Source organism: Mandrillus leucophaeus, unplaced genomic scaffold (assembly GCF_000951045.1).
Source record: "Mandrillus leucophaeus isolate KB7577 unplaced genomic scaffold, Mleu.le_1.0 Scaffold123, whole genome shotgun sequence".
In the NCBI taxonomy this organism is placed as follows: domain Eukaryota; kingdom Metazoa; phylum Chordata; class Mammalia; order Primates; family Cercopithecidae; genus Mandrillus; species Mandrillus leucophaeus.
Genome location: NW_012100654.1, coordinates 4,795,846 through 4,822,048, shown reverse-complemented (window position 1 = coordinate 4,822,048; position 26,203 = coordinate 4,795,846). Strand labels below are relative to the sequence as shown.

Sequence of the window (26,203 nt, the reverse complement as noted above, 5' to 3'; positions counted from 1 at the left end):
AGCTGAGAATACAGACAAGCACCATTTCAAAAAATTTTTTAAAAGACTGGGTCTCACCATGTTGCCCGGGCTGGTCTCGAACTCCTGGGCTCTTGATCCTCACGCCTCAGTCTCCCAAAGTACTGGGATTGCAGACATGAGCCACCACACCTAGTCCAGAGTACAACTTATAAAAGAATGACATATTAGAAAACACCCTTTTTATTACTGCACTTCCTTGGTACATTTCAGTCTTAAGTTAAAGCAACTTTTCAAAGACAAGGGCATTATATTTTCCAGGCAGCTGGAAACAGTCATTTGCAACCCACTCTCCACCGCATTCCTGATTTCCTTCTCTATTTTTTTTTCATAGAATTTTATCACATTTTAGCATACCATATAACTTACTGCTGTCTTCCTTCACCAAATATAAGCTCTTTGAAACCAGGTATTTTTGTTTTCCTGAGTGATGTAACAATAGTGGTTAATAGTGCCTAGGAAGGCATTCAAATATTTGTTAAAAGAATTTGCAAATGTATCATCATAGGTGTTTCTTCATATGGCTGTCTGTTCTGCCAAGGAAGGGCCAAACTCACCTGTGAACTTTCGCACCTTCTACTTCTTTTGTGTGTGTGTGAGTTGCTGAATCCTACCTATCTTTCAGGCAACAAAAGCGAATCAACAAATTGTTCTAAGGCAGTAATTACACACAGGACACTTTTTCAGCAGGCAACTCAACTTTCAAAAGCAATGTCATCCATCTTCCTTCATTAGTTGAGGTTTTAAATGCCATTCATCACACTAAACCTATTCATTTATACTATCACTCCACACTGCCACCATTGCACATTTTTCAAATGTTACACTGTAATGATTCAGGCACTCTACTAACATAATTGGATTAACTAGACGGTATTTTGGCCGACTTGAAATTCTGGAAAGACTGTTAATGAATCCTTTCCAAGGATCTGAATTCCCTCCTGAGCAGCAGAATCAGGGAGACCTTCGTCTTTCTGTTCTTGTATCCATCTTTTCAACTCACTTATCTACCCAAAAATTACTTATTCAACTTTATATAAGCCATTTTTCACTGCGGACCTCTAGGAAATTTTTGTTGAGACTAGACTAAAATCTCCACAAAAAGTGTATGACCTACAGTAAGTGCTCAAAAAGTTTTGTTCAAAGAATGGTGGGCACTTTATATCTTTATCACTCATCTCTAAATGCATAATCTGATGGTGGTCAATGTACACAGGCCTACCAGAGACCTAGCTGGCTAATCTAACTGGGCCAGAGCCAGGGGGCTTATTTAAATCACTATGGTGGGCAGAGTCCTAAATTGGCTCAAGATATCCCTCAGACCATGAATATGGGACTTGGTGTCTGTCGTTTTAAAAAACCTGGCAAGAGATTTGCGGATGTAATTATGATTCTCATCAGTTGACTTTGAGTTAAGCAAAAAGATGTGGTAGGCCTAATCACACAAGCCCTTTAAAATCATTTTATCTGGTTTGTAGCATAAAGGGAAGTCAGACAGATTCCAAGTATGAGAAGAACTGAATGCACCATTGCCAGCCTAAAGATGGAAGGAATCATGTGTCAAGAAATGTGGGTAGCTTCCTGGAGCTGAGAGTGGCACCTGACAGTCAGCAAGGAAATGGGGACCTCAGGCCCATGATGCAACGATCTGGCAACTCAATGAGCTTAGCAGCAGACTCTTCCCCTAGAGACTCCAGAACAATGCCCAGCCTGGCACTCAACTTGATTTCAGCTTTAAGACCCTAAACAAAAAAAAGGTCAGTCAAATCTGCCTATCTGGCCTACAGAACTGTAAAATACTGTTTGTGATAATTTGTAAAGCAGCAATAGAAAACTAATAACATAACCATTCCATACTAGAAAGTGGTTTTTTTTGCAAGGACCAAATCCTGCAATTATAACAGGTTTGTTACTAACTCATTTGCTGTCATGCAAGCTCTTCCCTGCTTTTCCCTTTCCTGAATTTCTGCTTTCCTTTTCCACGACCATGGAAATACTGTCCAGGAAAGAATTCCACCAAAAATTAGTTTTTACATCTGAAAACAAGATCAGTTAAGGTACTAAAAGAAAACTTCTTTGGACAGTGTCCAGCTTATAATACTGCCCTTTTATAATCAACCCACAAAGATAAATCAAGGAATAAACTTATCAATAACCAAAAAGGTCCACATCCATGCCAATACATTTATAAAAATAAAAAAGTACAATACAAATTAGATATTGAAAGTGCATGCAAATTCTCTTATGAGAACTGTTGTACAACCTGACAGGATACTAAAAAATGAAAACTAAAATTTCAATAAATAAAAAGAGAACTGTCTCAACATAGAAAACAATCAAATAAATATGTACACTGAGTCAGAAAATTATTTTAATAGTTACAAAACTTTTTTTTTTTACAGAATCAGTATAAAATAGCAGTTGATTTCTCCATAATTATCAGAATTATTTATACTTGAGGTCTTGGCTAAGTGGGGCTGAAATCAACAAAAGGTCTTGGACTGTTGGCTCAGAAATCATCCTAGGAAGCCCGCCCTGTTGATATCTGTCATGCTTAGCTCTTATGAGATGACCCAGTCCTTAAAAAAAAAAAAAAAAAAAAAAAAGACTCTCTCTTTATTCATTCTTTGGAGGCTTGAAGTGAATTCGGCAGCGTTCATTAAACACCTAAAATATTGAAACAGAAATAAAAGTCATTGAGTTATCTGTGTAAATCAGGCCTGGAACTAAATTCAATTTAGTATGCTTCAAAAGGTTATTACCATTTTTGTCCTAAGTCAACAGATTTAGGAAACAGAAGAGTTTCCTCACTAGTTCAAACTGACTTATGAGGTGCTGAATGCACAGAAGGCCTTGACATGTATTTACAAGACAATTCTAATATTTTAATAAAATTTAAGTTACTTAGGGAAAAAATCATCAAGAGCCAGGTAATTTAGTTACTAGCAAACATTTCAACTTCATATTCTGGACATATTTTAAACAACTACACAAAAATATCTAAAATAAGTTTAAATAAAGAATGCTCAATAACTAAATGTCCACATGGAACTATGTTAAATAAAAATTTGGTATGGTTATTCAATGGAATACAAACAAGGTTAAAAATAATTTATGTTCTGATTTAAAAAGATCTCCAAGATTATTAAGGGAAAAAAACAAAGTGTGAATAGTACACTTTCACTTGTGTAACAAAGGTAGGAAAATACACACACATAAAATCAGAAAAGGTGTATCTGAAAGCATATACCATTTTTCAGAGAGAAGGGAAAGAAGGAGGTGGTTGAAGGAAAGGGACAGAAGGTAGAATTTTTACTGTATATTACTATTTTAAAAAATTTTTAAAAATATTTTTAATATTAAAAAAATTTAAATCACATGTCAAAACTTTTAAGTGTCCAATTAAAACAATTCTGAAATTGAAAAGAATTTCTTCTCAGAATGTACCCCCATACATCATTAATGTGAAGAACAAATCACTTTTCAGGTAAAAAAAAAACAAACTACCTATGTTGGCTGCCATTGACTATTACAAAAATAAAAGAAAAATTGAAACACAGAGGTTGTGAGGTATTGTTATTATTTTATTTCTTTTTATTTATTTATTTTTGAGATGGAGTTTCACTCTTGTTGCCCAGGCTGGAGTGCAATGGCATGATCTCGGCTCAATGCAACCTCCACCTCCTGGGTTCAAGCAATTCTCCCACCTCAGCCTCCCGAGTAGCTGGGACTACAGGTACCTGCCACTACACCCGGCTAATTTTTTGTATTTTTAGTAGAGACGGGGTTTCACCCTGTTGGTTAGGCTGGTCTCGAACTCCTGACCTCAAAAGATCCACTCGCCTCGGCCTCCCAAAGTGCTTGGATTGTAGGCGTGAGCTACTGCGTCTGGCCTACTATTCAATTTCTTAAGCTGAGTGGTAGATATATGAATATTCATTTTATTAATATTCATTAAATTCTACGTGTCACATATCTTTGGCATATGCATCTCACAATTAAAAGAAAATATATAGAAATTATATAGACTCTTTCTAGCCTTTTTACGATTCATCTCACTCATTTCCAGCCCTGATATTTCCCTGAAATTCCCAATCAGACAAGAGGGAGGCTTCAATTTAGTGGCCTGGACACACTGGTTGGGGTGATATATACAACTTGGCTGAGCCTCTCCAAATCCTTTTCCCAAATGATTTCCTGTCCACTTCTGCTGGCCCATTGCACCAGAGCACGATGGCTACATTTTCCTCTTTGTAAAACAAGTAAGGGCCTCATCTTCTGTGGAGTGGATAGACTATATTTTCTTTAAAACTAATATTAAATCCAAAGTAGTTCACTCTTTCCACCACATTTTACATACACCATAAACTTCTGCACTTGTTGTTTCAAGCCAGATGTTTCACTGTACCCCTTCCCCATCCAATCCCAAGAGTAAATATGATTTCTCCAGAGAGTAAAAATGGGAAAATATTGCCAAATCCTCTCAAGTGACAGACACCTTATCATGTTGGTGGAAAGGGCAGGAATAGGAAACCTTGGCAAAGAGGATAAGATAGAGAAATGTGATAAAGCAAAGAAAGTCAATTTGTATGTTGCAATTTGTTCATGTCTCAGCAAGCTGGTACATTCTGGTTTTGGTTCAGCTAACCTCTCTTATAAGCATACAGCTTAACAACATTCCAGTAGTTAAATTCAAATGATAAAACAGAATTTTCAGTACATTTTCTCAGATTTAATAGATTTTTGCCCTTTGTAAATCTTTTAGAGTTTTAGAGAGGGGTAAATGGATCTACTTTTTCAGAAAACTAAAGTCAGAGTTTTATGAATTTTGACTATATGTAAGTTTCTGGGATCTGGTCCCCTAATCTTGTTCCTAACAAGAACTATGCAATGATAATAAGGAGGTTGTAAATCTATGAGCAATCAAAAGCCTTATTATCAGATACCAGTAAAACTACATATAATAACAAGTTTTATGATCAGATAAGTTAGAAGAGAAGCAACTGTATAGGTTACCTAATGATAGGAAAACTTACGGAAAGTAACTGAGCTCAAAAAAGCTAATTTTAACAAATAGCCTCCTTGAAGGTTCTGAGTAGTTACTCTAAATGTCAACTATGCCTGTAATTAGTGTTAGGAGACATAGAGAATGCCTCTAATGCTGTTATGATGGCAGCTCATTTAGTTCTATCATATGCTTTTAAAGCTAATTTTGTTTTGTTTTGGGTTTTTTTTGGAGATGGAGTCTCACTCTGTTGCCCAGGCTGGAGTGCAATGGCTTGATCTCAGCTCACTCCAACCTCTGCCTCCCAGGTTTGAGCGATTCTCCTGCCTCAGCCTCCCAAGTAGCTGGGATTATAGGTGTTAGCCACCACGCCTGGCTAATTTTTGTATTTTTAGTAGACACAGGGTTTCACCATGTTGGCCAGGCTGGTCTTGAACTCCTGATCTCAGGTGATCCACCCGCCTTGGCCTCCCAAAGTGTTGGGACTACAGGCATGAGCCGCCTTGCCTGGCCCAGTAAAGCTAATAGTTATAAAATGGCGCTAATTAGATGCTAACTGAATCCTGCTCTCCCTCCCCCACCCCCCAAAAGGTTACAACCCTCAACTGTAAATGTAAATGAGTGATCTCTACTCTCCTTACAGCCTCAAGGCACTCTTTACTCCCCTCCCTTGGTTTCCCTTTGTTAGTTCAGTTTTCCTGCTACTTCTTTCCAAATATCAACGTTATTTTGTACCTTCCAGCTCCTGTCATTTACCACTTCTTCAACATTCAGTTCTGACTGCATCCATTTCAACTGCAAGGAAAAAAAAATTAAAGTTATAAAATTTAAAGAGCAAGAAAAAAATTGAAGTTATAAAATTTAAAGAGCTAAAACCACACTCATGTTTATCCAACAAAACCTGCTGCTGCTCTAGTATTTTTGTCTGTTAATGGCAGAGTTTGGAAGCTTCTTTGACACAATCAACTTTCCCCATATCTAATCAATTGCTAATCTCAAACTTTGCTGCATATTCTAATCACCTTGAGAGCTTTAAAAAAAAATCCCAAGGCCAGTCAGTTCACAGAAGACATACAAAATGCCAGTCTTACTAATGTATAAAGAAATGCAAATTAAGCCATAATATGACAAAATGAGTAAGTCTGATAAAACCTAACATTAGTGAAGGTATGGGAAAAGATATACTCCTATATATTCTTAGTAAGAGTATAAATTGTTACAACTTCTATGAAGGGCAATTTGTCAAGACTCACAGGAAATGTACATTCTCATGTCCTTGAACCCAATGATTCCAGTCCTAGAGATTGATGATACAACTATAGACTTGCAAAGATAGCACAGAGGAAAAAAAGGACAAGGAAGTGTAAACCTGATTTGAATAGAGAATTAAGAAAAAAAAAAACCTCAAGGAGGAAAGAGAATATAGGTGCAAGTGATCTAGAAAGGCATGCGCTTCCTCACACCTTAACCATACAGTCAGAAGTCTCAGGCTAAAAATGCCAAGTCTTTAGCTTCCTTTATAACTGCCAACCTAATTACTCCGAGAGAAAAGTAGCCAATTCCATTGCCAGGCCCTGAGAGCAGGGCTCACAATACTCCCAGTAACATTTTGTTAGAGGACTTGAAGGGGAAAAAGCTGGCTAGTTCCAGGCAGAAGGCTTGAAAATATTCAGGAAAATGAGGAGAAAAAAGCATGAACTATAGGTTGATGCCACCTAAGAGTTTAACACCAGGATGACTTCCTCAGGCCAAAGTGAAGAACCCAGACCAGATTTGGGAATAAAATGCCAGAGAGCTCAACAAGATCTGGGCAAGCATGAATCTGACACCCAGGCCAAAGACCCTGGCCAACTAGGAGCGCAGTTCAGGCAGGAGGTTTGAGACATTCGTGGCAACACTGATAAGAATGGAACTTGGTACAGGTCCAATAGCTCCTTGCAAACTCCCTTCTTAGATGCAGAACTGGTGTCAAAGCATAGGTTGGTACACATGGCAAGAACTGTGGAACAAGGAGAAGAACTGCATTCTGACAATTAGTCCTGTGCTGTGCAGTAGTAACAAGCCTGAAGAAGCCCACCAGTGCAACCTAAGTTCCCATTTTAATCAGCCATACAGACCAAAATCATTAAAGCTCCACTTCTCTGACAAAGCCTGGACTGACTGCCAAAGAAATAATTTCAGTTGAAGAACAGTGTGAAAGTCACTAAGATAGTCTTCAAAACTGCTCTCAAGTATTTAAAGGGATACTATGTAGAAAAGGGTTCAGAATTATCCTGGGTAACTCCAGAGAGAAGAATAAGAAGCAGTACTTATATATTATGGGAGCAGAATTTCACAATATATATGAAAATCTTGGAACAATTAGAACTGTCCAAAAGAGAATACACTGACGCTGAGACAGGGGATCCTCCCCTGCCACAACACCCTGCCCTTAAGCAGTAGTGAAACAAAAGCTAGAAACCACTGGTTGGTGATATGACAAAGAGGATTAATGCAACAAATATGGAGTCCCAGAGACTCATAAAGGAAACAAACTGCTACTTCGTAGCAGCCAATATGCAAGGTCTTTCTTACATCCTTGAATCCTCCCCACACCACCCCCCTCCTCAAAAAAAGTAAGACGTTATTAGGTATCAGCTCCATTTTACAGACTCAAAATCAGAATTTTCAGAACAAGATTACAAAGCCACCAAGGTAGGTGGGATTTATTTCCTTAGAGCTGTCTGCCTTTGGATTATTTTTTAAAATTCTACAACATTGCAGATATTACAGCCAACTTCTAATATAATTTTATCAGTGCTACCAACAAACTGTCACCTTTGAGACAGTTGTCTCTAGGTCTTCAACAGGTAAACTTAAGGCCACTAACATGTGACAGCAGTTACAGAGGTCCAGAAAGGAAGGTGCTTTTTTTGAGTTAGAAAAGTTCAGGTAAAGTAGTGGGGAGTTTCTGACTGGCATCTGTCTATAAATAAAATATACTCACTAAAGTATTTGACTATTAGTCACAACTTAAAGAAACTGATTGAATCCAGGGTCAGAAGAGATGGGTTAAAGTCCCAGTTCTACCACTTACTAGCTTGTGGCTTTGGGGGTGTCAGTTAGTATCTCTGAGTCTTTTTCCTCAGATAGAAAATGAAGAGGTAGAGTTGTACCATCTCCAAGAGCTCTCTCTGATTCCATAATCTTCATAGCAAACTTGAAAATTAAAAAAAAAATTCACGTTTCCTTATTTGCTTATGTACTAACCCATGGTTACCCCCAGCCCTATATGTTATCGAGCTAGAAAGCAAACCTCATTCAACTCACTGATTGGTTTCTCAACCCCTCCTTGCAGTGGTCATCCTGGTGATTCTATCTGGGCCCTAAAGACACAAGGGCAGATCTGGAGGCTGAGTAAACTGTGTGTCACAATCACTCCCAAACACTCAGTAGTTTAGAGTTTTGAACTTTGCTCTCCACTAACTAGTCACTCTATTCTGTTTGACTTGATCTGTAAACAGTGACTTTTCAGTTTCTGATTTAACAGCCTTTGCCCTGTAGTTTCCTTTGTCAACACCTTCAAGAGCATTGAAATACAAACTCCAATATTACTAGACTTTCACCAGTTTTATATAAATTATCTGTATGCCAGCTGGACACGGTGGCTCAGGCCTGTAATCCCAGCACTTTGGGACGCCAAGACGGGGGGATCACACGGTCAGGAGTTCGAGAGTAGCCTGGCCAACATGGTGAAAACCCGTCCCTACTAAAATACAAAAAACAAAAAAATTTAGCTGGGCGTGGTGGCAGGCACCTGTAATCCCAGCTACTAAGGAGGCTGAGGCAGGAGAATCTCTTGAACCTGGGAGGTAGAGGTTGTAGTGAGCCAAGATTGCACCACTCCAGCCTAGGCGAAAGTGTGAGACTCCATTTCAAAAGAAATAAAAATAAATACACAAATAAATAAATAAATAATCTATACGCCTTCATGAACAGCAAGGGGAATAAGATCAACATCACTGCATTAGGTCACTGTCCAAGGGATCCACCAGTGCCTGTTGCATGAGCAGGTATGGAATACAGACCTGATGCAGTAGTCATGAACAAAGAGAGCAGCAAAGACAGTGGCTGAGTCCTGGATCCAGTGAGACATCCTGAATTGGCGGAATGATCGAGAAAGTGCAGCAGCCCGGCCTGCTCACCTTGTGTGCAGCAGCCCGGCCTGCTCACCTTGTGTGCAGCCAGCTACAAGGAAAGAGGTTTCTTTTCTTTTCTACTAATAGTTTTCAATAGATGATGAGGCCCCCTTTTTACAGTTTAGCTACATCTTCTAAACAAAGGGCAAACTTCATGACTGTGCAGTATGAAAAGCATGACTCAATCCCACAAGGATCCATAAGTCACCTATTATGCCATCTTAAAATATAAACATGAAGTCAGGTGTGGTGGCTCACACCTATAATCCTAGCACTTTGGGAGGTGGAGGAGGGCATCACTTTGAGCTCAGGAGTTTGAGACAAGCTTGGGTGACATGGCAAGACCCCATCTCTACCCAAAATACAAAAAATGAGCTGGGTGTGGTGGTTCGCGCCTGTAGTCTCAGCTACTGGGGAGGCTAAGGCAGGATTGCTTGAGCCCCAGAAGCAGAGGTTGCAATAATTGAGATTGCACCACTGCACTCCAGCCTAGGTGACAGAGTGAGACCCCATCTCAAAAATAAACAAAAAAAACATGATTTTGATAATTGTACACTGGTCCTGTAGGAAAAGTCCCTATTCTTCGAAATAACTAATGAGTTTAAGGGTAAAGTGGTACAATATATACAACATACTCTCAAAATGGTTCATGGAAAAAATATATTTATGCACACAGGTGTGTGGGGAGACAGGGAGAGTGAGGAAGGCAGGGAAGGATGAAGAGAAGAAGAGAGGGAGGGTGAAGAGAATAAACTGTAAAGCAGGTGGGGCAACATATAAATATTAAGTGAATATAGGTAAAGGGCACATGGGAGTTCCTTGTACTATTCTTACAACTTTTTTGTAAGTTTGAAATTATACAAGATAAAAAGTTGCTGCTAAGAGTCCCCTCAAAAGAAAGACAGCAATAAATCCCACATAATAAAATATGATGTATTTTTCTATTGTTTCCTTGACTTGTCACACACGAGGGCTGTAAAGAAACAGTTCTGCTGCATTAACTGTATTCTGAAGTCTACACCCTATCTACATTATAGTTGACTTGGGAAAATAAGGCTTCCTCTGACACATCCTAGGTAGGTACTTGCCGTTTTCTTAAAAGTAAAAACACTGCAGGAATGGGGGAGGAAATGGGAAAAAGGCATGTCCAAGAAAAGGCCAAAGATCCCTAGCAACTTTTACACAGTAGGGAAATAAATTATGAGGTACAAGTGCATCTGGTTATATTTAAATCACACTATATTTTTATGGCTAACGAGGGTAATATCCTGAAGTTAAATAGTCTATATTACATTTCAGCAGATTTCTACAGAATGAAACTGGAGCTATTTTCAAAATATATTAGAGATGTTTTTTCTCAAGTTATGTCTCAAAAGGGAGATACTATACAGATGTGATTTCCCCAGAATTTCTGATGTGGTACTTCACCTGTAGTGATCCCTTGTCTTTAATAGAAAGAAACAAATAAATGAAAATAAATTATGACTATGTGCTCATTTTAGACAAAGCTGCTATGTTGCATTTGTTCAAGACGTGCACATTAATTTACCAATTAATATCTAAACATAATAAAATAAAGCCCACTAAAATTGAAGCACTCGTCTCTCGGTTATTGTTTTTTAAGTAATAGCCATATTATATGCCAAAATTTTCATATTAAAATTTTTACTTTGAAGGCTACAGTTGGAAAAACTTTGCCTGAGAAATGTTAATTCTGTTCAACTTACCTTTGTCTGCTCTTTTCTAAGTTGCTTTAATAACGTTAAATCATCCAAATTCTTTTCTCTCTCTTCCCGGAGGTTTTTTACTACTGCTGAGGTCTGGGCTATACAATTTTTTATGACTCTGTCTCTACTGGCATGAGCTGCCATCAACTAAAGAACAAAGGAATGAAAGGAGAAAAAAAATGTATCAATTTTCACATTTTAGTGCTTTTCAAAAAAGTTCTTGAGACTATACAAATTTAATACTTTCTAAAACAATTTCTGATGACTGAAACCATGAAAGAGAAGATTGTGTTGAATCAGCTACTTCATCTAAAAACATAACTGGCAGCATCTCTGAGGGTGGAAGGTATGAAGTCTGGGGCTGTCCTCCTCCTCAATATGCTCCCGGTATTGCCCTCGGCTTCCTGCATTCCCCACACTGGACTTTTCACTTCAGTTTCGTCTACCTTACACCACTGACTTTTCCTGTGATTCCATTCATGTGTTCCTCTATTCTACAACCACCCGCGCACGCCTGGCCACTGACGGCTATTCTTCCTCTCTTTGTCCTTTCATATTTTTTTCTGTCTTACATTGTTAACAAGTGAAAGAAATTATAAACTAAGTCATGTATAGAAGATTTCACTACAATAAAGAATAACAAAGAATGCTACATTTACCTACGGAAGACAGAGCCCTTTTCAAGATTATAAAGTATAAGTACTGATAAGGAAAACTTATATATGAAGCACAGATTAGTAGTTGCATCAATTGTGTGTGCTGACTGAAATTAAGGATGTCTGACAGAACAACTCTTTGATAACCTCCATCTTAATGCAACAAATTAATAAAAACAGTTCTCATTTATTTCCCATCTTGATTCATAAAGTATCATGGTCGTGTTTCAAACATACTTCCATAATCACAGCCACATTTTGATAATATCCCAAAATCTGCATTTGTAAAGCACTGTTTCAAGTTCGTAGACTTTATTGTTCAGTACTGATGTTTATGTTTACCATGGGAATAAACAATGTAAAGCTAAAAAAAGTCACAGATTGAAGGGAATATGCTCTAATAAGATCTCATTGACATTTATAAGTTTTATCTTGAGTAACTTTTGAGATTTGAAATTTCTAAAACGAGTGCTTCATAATAACTTTACTGATCATCTCCTAGGAAGAAGTGCTATTTGAAAAGGCAAATATCCCTTCTTTAGCTATAGAAGGAAGCTGGGTCAGGGATTAAAGTCAGGGTGAATATGAGCAACTTGGACATTTCATAGAGTTCTGCTTCTTGACTGACATAATACTTAAGGGAACTCAGTGGTACTTATTGGTATGGGCACTCTGCTGCAGGCTTGATCCCTGGCACAAAGCTACTTGAAAAATTAAGCTTTACTTGATATACATGTTGCTGAATCCTTCCAGGATAAAGATACAGAGAAAAACTCACACACACACACAGGATTTCCAAAACAGAAGAGTTCTAAATTTAGTATGCAAGTTTATCCTGACTCAATAAGGAGATAAAAAATAACAACTTGTGACTCTCACAGGGCCTGTTAAAAAAAATGATAGCAGTAGCAGCAAACATTTTTTGAGACAGGGTCTTGCTCTGTCACTCAGGCTAGACTGTGGTGGTGTGATCTTGGTTCACTGCAACCTCTGCCTCCTGGGCTCAAGCAATCCTCCTGCCTTAGCCTCTCAAGTGTCTGGGACTGTAGGCGCACGCCACTAAGCCCAGCTAATTTTTGTATTTTTTGTGGAGATGTAGTTTCGCTATGTCACCCAGGCTGGTCTTGAACTCCTGGACTCAAGCGATCCTCCTACCTCAGCCTCCCAAACTGTTGGGATTACAGGCGTGAGCTGCCGCACCTGACCAGCAATATTTATATACAAAACACTGAGTACTGTAGGCACTTTATAACTCAATGCGCCAACAACTGTATGAACTAGGTACTATTATTATACTAGTTTACAAATATTAAAACTGAGGCAGACAGCCGGGCATGTTGGCTCACACCTGTAATCCCAGCACTTTGGGAGGCCGAGGTGGGTGGATCACTTGCGGTCAGGAGTTCGAGACCAGACTGGCCAACATGGTGAAAACCCCATCTCCACCAAAAAATACAAAAAAAATTAGCCAGGTATGGGAGCATGTGCCTGTAGTCCCAGCTACTTGGGAGGCTGAGGTGCGAGAATCATTTGAACCCAGGAGGTGGAGGTTGCACTGAGCTGAGATCCTGCCACTGTACTCCAGTCTGGGTGACAAAGTGAGACATTGTCTCAAAAAAAAATAAAATAAAATAAAACAAAACCTGAGGCAGAGGTTATGTAACATATTCAAGGTCACCTAGCTAGGAGGTAGCAGATGTGAATAATCTAGATCTAGAATCCATATTGTTAATCACTACACTATAAACATCTAGGTTAACAGGAAGATTGTAAATGGAAACAATTGTACAGATAATGGAAATTATATGAGTAGTGAGGTGAGAGAGGGAGTATCACCAAAGTGACCATAAATTTTAGTTCTTCAGACAGAGGTACCCAAAGAAAGTGAACTGTCTAACAACCTCATAGCCAATTAGGACTAGGTCCCATGCTATCGACTCTGGACACTGAATTCCACTCATTAAGTCCACAACCTTATGGTTTTCTCAAGCCACAAGACTTACCTGCTCATTTAAAATAACACACTTTAACACAGAACAAAAATATCAGTAGTTAATGCTCTGAATTTAACTGACATGGATAAGCTCGTCCAAAACTGATCTGAGAGAGGCAGTTTAGGTTTTAAGGATGCCTTCTTCATGACTATGAATCCAAACAATAACCTTGTGGTTGAACCTAAAATAGTAAGTGTCATTTGAACTTTAGCTTCTGCATTAATGAAAGAATATAGGTAAATAAACTATGAAAAAGATTTTGCTGCATCATTATTTCCTTCTGCTTTTGGAGATTAAAAAAGAGAAATAAAGGGGGGGCAATGAAAAAAATATACTTGAGAAACCAAAGCCTCAGGAAAGGACAATTGATCCATTGGTTTTCCTTCTCTCCCAGTTGCCAAATGCTTCTATTCCCCTTCCTGAGGAGTGAGAAAAAGAAGATTTAAAGGTGTGAAGGGTTTTAATTCTTCTTTATACCAGTTGTCTGGCTTTTTAGGACTGATGTACTCACAGTCCTTGCTCTTGTTACTGTCTTACTTCACTGTTTCACTCTCCTCTTTCATTCCTTTGTACATAAGGTCTCCGTGAGGTAAAGGCTGCAAAACAACTGCTCCCATTCTTTAGAACCATTTCTTCTCAGGTTTGGTAAGATTTCACAAGCATAAGGTCACACATTTTCTTGAATGTGTAGTAACCAGATCAAAACTTATATACATCATCAGGTATAGGCAAAGAAACCTGAAGATGTCATTCCTTTAGTCACAGCTGAGTTACAAGATAACTGATTTCTTATTCAGTCTGCAAAGAAAGACATGAAAGAAGCAAAAGACTCAAAAAATACACTTACAGACTCATAAAGTTGTTTACAGGTTTGGCTGGCATCAATTTTCCCTGCAAAGGAAGCTGTTGGAACCGTAGTGTTTAATTCATGTACTATTCTGTCATCAATTGTCCTCATCACCTTGAGTAATTCCTATATGTATTTAAAATAAAAGAATATAATCCGAATGGAAAGTTAGTGATAAAAAATAAGTATTTAAGTAAAAAATAAAGCTCTTGGATATTTTACAATCCTTTAAGTCAGGAGTGAGGAAACCAAGCCAAATACAGTGTAACCATAAGAAAATGTTCAAGGATGATAGGTAGGTTAAGTAATGGTAATTTTAACAGTGGGCACCAACTCTGCCTCCTTGGCTCAAATGTGACTGTCTTAAGAGTTAAGACTGTTTTACTCACGTTGAAATCCCGTTTGCTGGCATGGTGTTTAGCAAACAATGTATGCTCCTTCCATCTCCAGCATACAGCCAATAAAGTATACTACTAGTTTTTACTTTTTCTTAGTAACCCTAGCTCATATGTTCCAAGGATCCCTCTTCCCTCAGAAAGCCTCCAATTCTCAAAAAAAAACAAAAAAACAAAAAAAAAACCTAACAGAAAAATAATATCAAAAGGGCAGGGAACTTAAAAAGACTGGTACTAACTACCCATATAGCATAGCCCTCCTACCCACATGTGATCAGTGTACTTCTTTTCACTTGTCACTAGAGAAAGGCTGGACATCAGCTACATCTCGTCTTCAGTTAAACTCTGGGAGAAGTTTCTGGCAGTATATCTTTCTCTTTCTTTTTTGTTTCTCAGATTTACAAAATATCCAAACAAGAACAACAACAATAACAAAAAACCCCGGTCACTTACAAAGCATCAAGAAAATGGCTAGGCAAGGTGGCTCACACCTGTAATCCCAACACTTTAGGAGGCTGAGGCAAGAATATAGCTTGAACTCAGAAATTCGAGACCAGCCTGAATGACAGACATAGTGAGACTCTGTCTCTACAAAAAAAAATTTTTTTAATTAGCCAGGCATGGTGACTCATGCCTACAATCCTAGCTACCTGGGAGGCTAGGGCAGGAAGATCACTGAGCCCAGGAGTTCAAGGCTGCAGTGAGCTATGATCACACCACTGTACTCCTGCCTGGGCGATAGTGAGATCCTGTCTCTTAAAAAAAGAAAGAACGAAAGAAAATAAAACAGAATTATATAATACTAAGAATACACTTATTATTGAAAACATCCAAGTTAACATTCAATATTAATATGTACTAAAAGCAATGTTTGATTCTTTCTCCCTCAATATATTATCCTACTTCTTACCTTTGCCAAACTTAAATCCATGACTGAAACCAATTCCTTTCTTTCCTCATCCATTTGTTAAAATAAAAATTCTTATTATGATTAAATTATTACTTTCATTTAGAAAAGTTAGAAAAACACTTTAAATAAAAATCATCTATAGTTAACCATTATCAACACTTTAATATGTTCCTTTGGTCTTTTTTCTACACACACCTATTAATGTTTTTATAAAACTGAGGTACTATGTAACATTTTAAAATCTGGCTTTATGACATTATATTATGAGCACTCTGTTCTTGTTGCTAGAAACATCTTGATTTTTTTTTCTTTTTTTTTTTTTTGGGACGGGGTCTCACTCTGTTGCTTAGGCTGGAGTGCAGTGGCATGATATTGGCTCACTGCAGCCTTTGCCTCCTGGGCTCAGGTGATCCTCCCACCTCAGCCCCTCAAATAGCTGTGACCATAGGCATGTGCAACTATACCCAGCTGATGTTTTTGTATATTTTTGTAGAGAGAGGGTTTTGCCACATTGCCCAGGCTGATCTCGAACTCCTGGAGTCAAGCAATCAGCCCGCCTCAGTCTCCCAAAGTGCTGGGATTACAGGCAAGAGCCACTACACCCAGCCCTGAAGATATTTTAAATAGTTGCATAAGTATTCTATCCTGTTCAACCACTACAACTCATTTGGTTACTTTCTCTTTAACGAACATTTAGGTAGTTTCCAATTACAAACCACTTAGTCCATTCAATCTAAGTCTGTAGTCTAGATTCTGTTCTATCATTCCATTAATTTTTAATTAGTGAATTTAATGGCCTTTTCTATACCTCAATCTAGAAGTGAAACAGCTTCCAGAAGGCTCATAATTCAGACTAATAAAACACTGGCAAATATCAGGTATAAAACCAAGTTCATTATCTTCTCGTCCTGTATCTTTCTATTTTTTAAACAGTATTCTCTGTAAACTGGAATTCTTAAGGGATAATCTCAACATATTCACTGGGCAACCACCATACATAGTGGAGGATATATGTATTGTGCTTAAGTGGCAAATTCCAAACAAATGATGGTAGTACTATTTGGGGAGTCCAAAAAAAAAAAAAAAAAGGTAAGTAGAAGACAGGGACCCACCTTGCCACTTTACCTCCTATGATTGGCCTATTAAAAAAAAAAAAATGTCTCCTTTAAACTCTCCTTCAAAACCTTCCTTTTCACTTGCTAAACTGAACTGATCTTCTGAGGCCAAGGGTTAAGCTGTGCCTTTTGGATAGAGGTTTTCTTGGTTATGAAAGCCCTCAGCAATATTTGTCTTTAAATAATGCAGCGGTAAGAGAGAGTACCACAGAGTTCATTAATTTATTAACTCATTCTTCATTCAAAATATAATTACAGTCATTCTTTAGTATCCATGGGGGTTTGGTTCCAGGTCCTCCTATGGTTACCAAAATCCAAGGATGCTCAAGTCCCTGATATAAAATGGCACAATATTTGCATAAAACCTATCCACATCCTTCCATATACTTTAAATAAACTCTAGATTACTTATATCTAATACAATATAAATGCTATGTAAATAGGTGTTAGTTATACTGTAGTGTGTAGGGTATAATAATAAGAAAAAGTCTGTACATGTTCAGTATGGATGCAACTTTTTTTTCCTACTATTTTCCATCCACGATTGATTCAATCCATGGATGTAAAACCCATAGATATGGGAGGGCCAATTGTCCTATGTCTAGTAATGGTCAGGCACTATTCAAAACATCAAGGCCACAGTAATGAATAAAAGAGGTCCTTGCTCTTATACAGCAAAATTCCTGAAGGGGGAGATAGAAATTAAACAAGTATCCTATAAAGATAATCTCCGGTACTAAAAAGTACTATGAAAAAGAAAACAAACTAAGGTAACGAGATGAAGAGTGACTGAGTGGTGCTTGGGGGCTACTTTAGATAGAGAGATCAAAAAAGGCTTTTCTGAGGATGTAGCATTTAAGCTGAAACCTAAATGACGTGATTGAACCAACTATAGGAACATTTGGGCTGGGGGTGGTGGCTCATGCCTGTAATCCCAACAATTTGAGAGGCTGAGGCAAAGTAGGAGGATTGCTTGAGCTCAGGAGGTTGAGGCAGTGGTGAGCCATGATTGCACCACTGCACTTCAGCCTGGGCAAACACACAAAAAAACTAAGGAGAGGTAGTTGGATATATTTTGAAGACAGATATATCCAACTGTTGGGCATATTTTGAAGACAGAGCTAACAGAAATTGCTGAATTGGTGGTCAGGGACGAGAAAAGAAAATAGGATGACTTTCAAGCTTGAGGCCTAAGCAACTAAATGTATGGAAATGCCATTAACTTATGGTGATGGGAGACTGGGGAAGGAAGAGACTTGGAAAGAGTGAGAACATCAAGAATTGTATTCTAACTCAGGCTGCCTGATGATTACTGTTCATTGTTTGTATGTGGTAATGGTATGGTGTTAGAAAGTCATAATCTCTTGGAGATACAGTCAGAAATTTTACAGAAAAAATGGTATGGTATTTGGGATGACCTCAAAATAATCAGATTAGGGTGGGGTAAGTGGTAGTAGTGAACAGATGAAACAAGAGTGGCCATGAATTGGTTGTTGAAGTTGGGGAATGGGTACATGAGTGTTTGTGGTACAGCCTCTCCTTCTGTGTTATGTTTAAAATTTTGTAGAATAGGCCGGGCGCGGTGGCTCAAGCCTGTAATCCCAGCACTTTGGGAGGCCGAGACGGGCGGATCACGAGGTCAGGAGATCAAGACCATCCTGGCTAACACGGTGAAACCCCGTCTCTACTAAGAAATACAAAAAACTAGCCGGGCGAGGTGGCGGGCGCCTGTAGTCCCAGCTACTCGGGAGGCTGAGGCCGGAGAATGGCGTGAACCCGGGAGGCGGAGCTTGCAGTGAGCTGAGATCCGGCCACTGCACTCCAGCCTGGGCTACAGAGCGAGACTCCGTCTCAAAAATAAAAAAATAAAAATAAATAAAATAAAATTTTGTAGAAGAAAACTTTTTTTTTTTTTAAGTTCTGTTGTGGCAACAGATATTGGCGTGCATGCGGAGAAAAGGGAATGCTTATACACTATTGATGGAAATGTAAATTAGTACAACCTCTATGGAATACGTGGAGATTTCTCAGAGAACCAACAACAGAACTACCATTTCACCCAGCAGTCCCACTACTGGGTACTTACCCAAAGGAAAAGAAATCATTATATTAAAAAAGACACCTAAAGGCTGGGTACGGTGGCTCATGCCTGTAATCCCAGCACTTTGGGGAGGCCGAGGCAGGTGGATCACGAGGTCAGGAGTTCGAGATCAGTCTGACCAACATGGTGAAACTCCGTCTCTACTAAAAATACAAAAATTAGATGGGTATGGTGGTGCGCACCTGTAATCCCAGCTACTTGGGAGGCTGAGGCAGGAGAATCTTGGGATTCTGTAATCTTGAACAAGGGAGGTGGAGTTGCAGTGAGCCGAGATTGTGCCACTGCATTCTAGCCTGGGCAACAGAGTGAGACTCCGTCTCAAACAAAAACAAAAAAAGACACTTGTACTCATATGTTGATTACAGCACTATTCACAGCAGCAAGCTAACTGTCCATCAACAGTTGACTGGATAAAGAAAATGTAGTGTATGTATACACACATATATATGGAATACCATGCAGCCACAGAAAAGAATGAAATCATCCAGACGTGGTGGCTCACGCCTGTAATCTAGCACTTTGGGAGGCCGAGGCAAGTGGATCACCTGGGGTCAGGAGTTCGAGACCAGCTTGGACAACATGGTGAAACTCTGTCTTTACTAAAAATACAAAAAATTAGCTGGGTGTGGTTGTGGGTGCCTGTAATCCCAACTACTTGGGAGGCTGAGGCAGGAGAATAGCTTGAATCCGGGAGGCAGAGGTTGCAGTGAGCCAGATCGTGCAGCCTGGGCAACAGGAACAAAACTCTGTCTCCAAAAAAAAAAAAAAAAAAAAGAAGAAGAAAAAGAATGAAATCATGTCCTTTGCAGCAACATGGATGGAACTGGAGGCCATTAAGTGAAATAACTCAAAACAGAAAATCAAATACCAAATGTGCTTGTTTATAAGTGGTAGCTAAACAATGGTGCATATACACATAAAGATGGAAAGAATAGACATTGGGGACTCCAAAGGATAAGGGGAAGGAGGAAAGTGAGGGTTGAAAAACTACCTGTTGGGTACAATGTTCACAATTTGTGTGATGGGTAAATTAGAAGGCTATGAGTGCCAGGTGCAGTGGCTCATGCCTGTAGTCTCAGCTGCTTGGGAGGCTAAGGCAGGAGAACTGCTTGAACCCAGCAGGCAGAGGTTGTAGTGGGCCGAGATTGCGCCACTGTACTCCAGCCTGGGTGACAAAGTGAGACTCCATCTCAAAAAAGAAACCCGTATATGTACCCCTAAATCTAAAATTTTAAAAATTAAAAAAACAACAAAAAACAAAGCTTTGTTTTGGACTTGTTACGTTTGATGCCTATTAGATATCTGAGTAGAAGAGTGGAATAGAAAGTAGAATATGCCAGTCTGACACTGATCAGGGGTGGAGTTATACCAATAAACTGATGTTCTTTAAAGTCATGAAACTAGAAGAGATCACTGAAGGAGACTGTACAGAGCGAAGGGGGCCAATGAATTAAGGAATTCTAGCATCTACAAGTAGAGGAAAAATTCTGTGATGTCACCGAAGTCAGAAGAAAGGTTTAAAGGAGGGAATGGTCATTTGTGTTGAATGTTACTAACTCAAGAATTATATGGGGCCGGGTGCGGTGGCTCACATGTGTAATCCCAGCTCTTTGGGAGGCTGAGGCAGGAGGACTGCTTGTGGCTAGGAGTTCAAGACCAGCCTGGGCAACATAGTAAGACTCTTGTCTCCACAAAAGTAAAAAATTTAGCCAAGTATGGTGGCATGTGCCTACAGTCCTAGCTACTTGGGATGCCAGGGCAGAAGGATCACTTGAGCCCAGGAGTTCAAGGTTACAGTGAGCTATGATGTGCCACTGCCCTCCAGCCTTGGTGACTATGCCTCAAAAAAAAAATTGTAATGAATAAACAAATGATTCTATGAACAGAAATTAAACTTTTAAACTTGGGAGGATGGAAATCATGGGTGACCTTAAAGAGAGCCATTTAAACAGAGTGTTTAATGGACAGAAAAGGCAATGTGGCTTAAGTACAGAGAGAAAGATAAAACATGGTGTAACATGAGGTCCATTATTAGAGGTCATATGATAGGATTTTAGTCTTTTCTGAGACCCACAGGGAACCAAACATGTATTTTTTGTCATGATTAAGGTTACACGATGAGATCTGTGTTCTAAAATGACTGCTTAGGTTAAAGTGGGGAACATGGACTGGAGAGGAACTACAGTAGATGTCAAAAGATCAGTTAGACACTGCAGCAATCCAGGTGAGATTACGTCGTTTGACATTTCCTGGGATTTTTATTGACTCTGAACTTTAACCAGTTTTAAGTTTGAACACTGGCTATACCTTAATCACTTTAGCCTGATTCATCTCCAATAAAACAATTTGGACATACTACTAAGTTTCTTACATAGCAGTGGGAATCTATCCACATTAACTAGGTAATGAGTCCATCAATTTTATTGTCTTACCAATGGAACCTACAAATGTGGATTATCAAATAGTCATGTATTGCTTAATAACAGGGAAACAATCTGAGAAACGTGTCATTGGGTGATTCTGTTGTGTGAGAATCATAGTATGTACTTACACAAACCTAGATGGCATTACAGCTTACTACACACTTAGGCTATATAGTATAGATCACTGCTTTTAGGCTACAAACCTATACACCAGGTTACTGTACTGAATACTGTGAGCAACTGTAACACAGTGATACTTGTATATCTAAATATATCTACACATGGAAAAGGTACAGTAAAAATACGGTGTTATAATCTCATGGGAACACATTTGTATATGCAGTTGGTCACTGACTGAAACGTCATTATGTGGAGCATGACTGTATATCAATTTTTCTGTGTGTACCAGAGAATTATCAATATATGATCTAGAGCTTGGCTTTCAACTTGGCAGACACTAGCCACATGAGATTATGTAAATTAAAATTAAATGCAATTTAAAATTTAGTTCCTTAATTGCAGTAGTCACATTTCAAGTGTTTGAGAGCCACCTGTTACTAGTGGCCACCATATGGAGACAGCATAAATGTAGAACATTTCCACCATCACAGAAAGTCCTATTGGACAGTGCTGTATTCTAGAAAATATAATGACAATCCCTAAACTGATAACGTACTTGTTCAGGAATTGCTGAAAACTGTATGCCATTCTTAAACGTCACAGAAGAGATATCAGAAAAGCTAAAGAGAAAGAAAAAAAGGGAGGTAAAATGATTGGGGAAGGAAACATTGTAGCAAAATAAAGTGTGGGTGATAAAGTAGTAGATGCATGCCATTTATTCAATCATTTGAGTTATGAAAAGAGGGAGATTAGAATTTTATTTATAGGAACCTGTTGAGAACAGCGAATGTGTGGTCCAACATAGTGGCCCCTCAGTGTTTTTGTGGTGTAATGAGACAGGAAGTGATTTCTTTCAAAATTGAAAAGGCAGAAGGAAAAGAACTGTAAACCATCTCACCAGGCTCACATTTCTTCACAGGGAAAAAAGTGCCAAAGCTCTTAAGGCAACTCCAAGAGGTTCTAGGCAAAAGTTCGCGCTGCCCTCACAGATTATGAGCAAACAAAGGTGAATGCAGGCACAAAAATGCTGCATTTTTGGATCATTTTTGGATCATTTTGGATCAACCATAAGGAATTACTGACTACCTACCTGAGGCCTAGCCCCAATGGCATACACTCCTGTCCACACAAATTCACCAAGAAAATATACAGAAGACACCCCTGAACAGAACAGACATCATACACAATAAACTGCAACACCTGTCCACAGAAATAACACAAAAACACACACAGTTCAATGGTTCTCTGAAAGCCGCATCTTGTGTAGAACCCTCATGAGCTTCTCAACGTTAAATCATAGCCAAAGATAACTTTATAAATTCTGTAGTACCCCCAGCTTCTTCTTTCATCTTCCTCAAAACAAGAGATCTGATTTATCATGAATCTCTCATTGTAGGCTGACTCTGAAATTATACAGGCATTTTTCTTGGAATGCATTTTATGCCTTCTCTCTAATTGGTAGGGTAAAGATCTCATCCTCTTGGAAGGCAATTTAGGTATTGAAGCAGTGCCTATATTTAGTAGTGGGCAGGAGTAGAGAAAACTTTCTATTGCCTCTACAATTATACTATAGTCTATTCCTAAGATTCATTCTCAGGTAAAGTTATTTTATAATTCTACATATTTTTCAGGGTACATACGGGTGAGGAGTAGGAAAGTGGTCATTGTATAACTAAAATACAGTGTACTCCAAAGAATGACATGGAACTCTCTTAATCTTTCCTCTCCTCTCCCTTTGACTGACAGTACCCAGAAGTAACGTCATTGGTACTTGACATCAAGGTCCCTTTTACATGATGCTCTTTTCAGACAGATCTGGTTCCTCAAACTCTATTTTTACAACAAAGCTCCCACAGTGCTTCCCCCAGACCAGAAACACTGCCAGAGTCCTCTAACACCTAACATCCCCAAGGACAGGAATAGAAAGCAGCCCCATAAGTATAAAAGGAACCATCATTGATGCTAGAAAATAATATATTTAGTATGTGCCTAATTACAATGTGATTCAAAATCAATTATGTCAATGAATGTTCCTAATAGAAATACTAATATTTAAACAAGCATGTTGAAGTGCTGGGGGGTGGGTAGGAAGAAAGAGACATGTATGAGGACAATGGCAAGAGACATGACAAGAGGCACTTTGGGATTGGATTTTAAAAGGTCTTACATGCCATGTTAAGATGGCATATAAGATGTTTAGATCTAGTTATATGAACCTAAAACTTAAAAACATAGCTTAGATTATAAAATTCAGAATATAATAGCATATGCCACAGTATTATGGAGATTAGATTGAAGGGGGAATACAGTAGAGAAAAAAGTGCCAGAAGATAATAAGGCCTGTTGCAAAGCTAGTTCCAAAAATGACAGGGGCCTAAACAAAGCCACAGGCAGTAGTGATGAATCTTCCTAAGGCACCTCTTTGATCATCTCACCCCTTTGCCCAAAAAGGACTCCCTAACTGACACTTGACACACAAGGTCTTCCACAAATCTGGTTGCAATCTTGTGTAACCCCAATGTGACCCTGTGTAAATAATGTGTTCTAGCAAGACTGATTTTCTATTTCCCTTAAATACATAAAACTCTTTTTGTCTATTATCCTATTGCCTCTGCCTAGAATACCCCTAGTCCCTGCCTGCCTAAGGCCCAACTCAACTATATCTCTTGATTTGTTTCTCTCTAAATTTTTTTAGCATTTTATTCTTTTTTTCCCCAATATTTTCCACATTTTACAGCCCTACTTAGATTACATTCCTTGTTTTATACTCCATCTACTGGGTTTTCGCAAGTGCCAGGAGGCTAGTAGGTATCTGTCATGGGTTGAATTGTGTGTCCCCAAAATTCATGAATCCCTAATCCCCAACATGACTGTATCTGGTGATAGGGCCTTGAGGTATGTGATAAAGGTTAAATAGAGGTCATAAGGGTGGGGCCCTAATCCAACAGAACTGATGTCCCTATAAGAAGAGGAAGAGATAGGCTGGGCGCCATGGCTCACGCCTGTAATCCCAGCATTTTGGGAGGTCAAGGGGGATGTGGATCACCTGAGGTCTGGAGTTTGAGACCAGCATGGTCAACATGGTGAAACCCCGTCTCTACTAAAAATACAAAAATTAACTGGGCGTGGTGAGGGGCATCTGTAATCCCAGCTATGGAGGTGGAGGTTGGAGTGAGCCAAGATCGTGCCACTGCACTCCAGCCTGGGGCACAAAGCGAGACTGTCTCAAAAAAAAAAAAAAAGAAGAGGAAGAGATACCAGAGATCCTTCTCCTTCCATGTGCAGGCACAGAGAAGAGATAGTGACATAGAGAAGACATGGTGAGAAAGCAGCCATTTACAAGCCAGGAAGAGAGGCCTTACTATAACTAATTGTGATGGCACTTTTCCCCCCTTAAATCAAACTGTGTAGCCTAGAAACTGATGGCAGCTTAATCTTGGACTTCTAGTCTCCAGAACTGTGAAAAAATAAATCTCTACTGTTTAAGCCACCTAGTTTGTGGTATTTTGTTATGGCAGCCCTAGCAGACTAATACAGTATCCAATAAATTCTTGAATGCGTGCTAAAATGGGATTCTAGGCACTCGATTTTAAACTCTTTTCTGGATTTTATTTCAATTTGGAAATAGGATATTTTCCAGATGTACTAAATCTAATTTTTGTAATGAAAATATAAGAATTGCAAAAATTTAAAACACTTTAGGCCGGGCGTGGTGCCTCATGCCGGTAATCCCAACACTTTGGGAGGATGAGGCAGGAACATTATTTGGTGAGACACTGTCTTACAAAATTTCTTTTAAAAAATTACCCGGGCGTGGTGACACGTGCCTGTAGTCCTTGCTACAGGGAGGCTGAGGCAGTATTCAAGAATACCACTACCTTCAAACCGTTCAAAGTACAAAGCTTACTACAGATAGGTCAATTTTTCAGTATCTTGGGTTAGTTAATGCAATACATACTTAAGATCATGATTTTGGAATTCAACTTTGTAACTAAACAGAAGCACACTTATGACTGAATTGGAACAGATAACTTTAATGGCAACTTGGTCAAAACCAGATCCCTATTCTTTAATTCACGGGTTAATAAATAGCCCTAGATCTCTGATATTTGAACATAAAAAGGCAGAACCTTTAAATATAACATTTTTTCTAATGGGCAATGACACTAGAGCAGGTACTAGAATTAATCCTCCCTCCAAGCTTCCATACGTTCTGTCCCACAAAAATAGTAAATTGTACCAAGTGTTTGTTTTATCAACTAAATAACTCTACTTCACTTTTTTCTCTCCCACAAAAACTCTACTTAGAAAAGTACGAGACGAATAGCAGAAGCTGGAAACTGAGTTCAGGGAACTGCTACAAGATTGTTACAATCCTTATCCACGGATCGCGAGCTTTACCACCGCGGATTACCCAGAGCTTCCCACTCAAGGCCTGTGAGCCGCGGAGAGAACTATGATCCCCCTCCTCCCTCCTCCTACAGAGCAGCCCTGCTCCCTAAGGCCAAACCCATGCCCCCCATGACCTCCAATGGCTCTACAAAAGGGCTTTGAATTGCCCGCTTTTTCCAAAGCTGGTTCATACTCCCTCGCAAAGCAGGGAATAGGGTCTGGGGACAAAAGGAGGGACATGCCTGCCACATGAGGAAAACCCCATCACCTGGAACTCGGCGAACTCCTCACAGTTCACACCGCCACTGGGCGCCGCCATATT

The 26,203-nt window shown here is 39.1% G+C and overlaps 1 protein-coding gene across 3 annotated transcripts; it reads right to left on the bottom strand.

Moving 5' to 3' along the window:
- Positions 1–2,367: 2,367 nt before the first annotated feature.
- Positions 2,368–26,203, bottom strand: CCDC58 (coiled-coil domain containing 58). Of its 3 annotated transcripts, none has more exons than XM_011971575.1 (5): positions 26,124–26,203; positions 14,426–14,551; positions 10,929–11,075; positions 5,759–5,818; positions 2,368–2,685 (listed from the first exon to the last, which is right to left on the bottom strand). In XM_011971575.1, the coding sequence occupies exons 1-5, from the start codon at positions 26,130–26,132 to the stop codon at positions 2,635–2,637; spliced, it is 393 nt and encodes a 130-aa protein (XP_011826965.1). In that variant the 5' UTR covers positions 26,133–26,203; the 3' UTR covers positions 2,368–2,634. The 3 variants fall into 3 exon arrangements, with proteins under 3 accessions (XP_011826965.1, XP_011826963.1, XP_011826964.1); XM_011971573.1 differs by having other exon boundaries at positions 26,150–26,203; XM_011971574.1 differs by lacking the exon at positions 26,124–26,203 and adding an exon at positions 15,731–15,763.

Bases quoted from the DNA above. Each gene is read 5' to 3' on its own strand.
- CCDC58 (XM_011971573.1), bottom strand. From the start codon at position 26,200: ATGGCGGCGCCCAGTGGCGGTGTGAACTGTGAGGAGTTCGCCGAGTTC. The intron at 11,076-14,425 runs GTAAGTGTATTT...TTTGTTCTTTAG, and splicing joins GTAAACAACTTTATGAGTCT to TTGATGGCAGCTCATGCCAG. The intron at 5,819-10,928 runs GTAAGTTGAACA...TTTTCCTTGCAG, and splicing joins TTAGAAAAGAGCAGACAAAG to TTGAAATGGATGCAGTCAGA.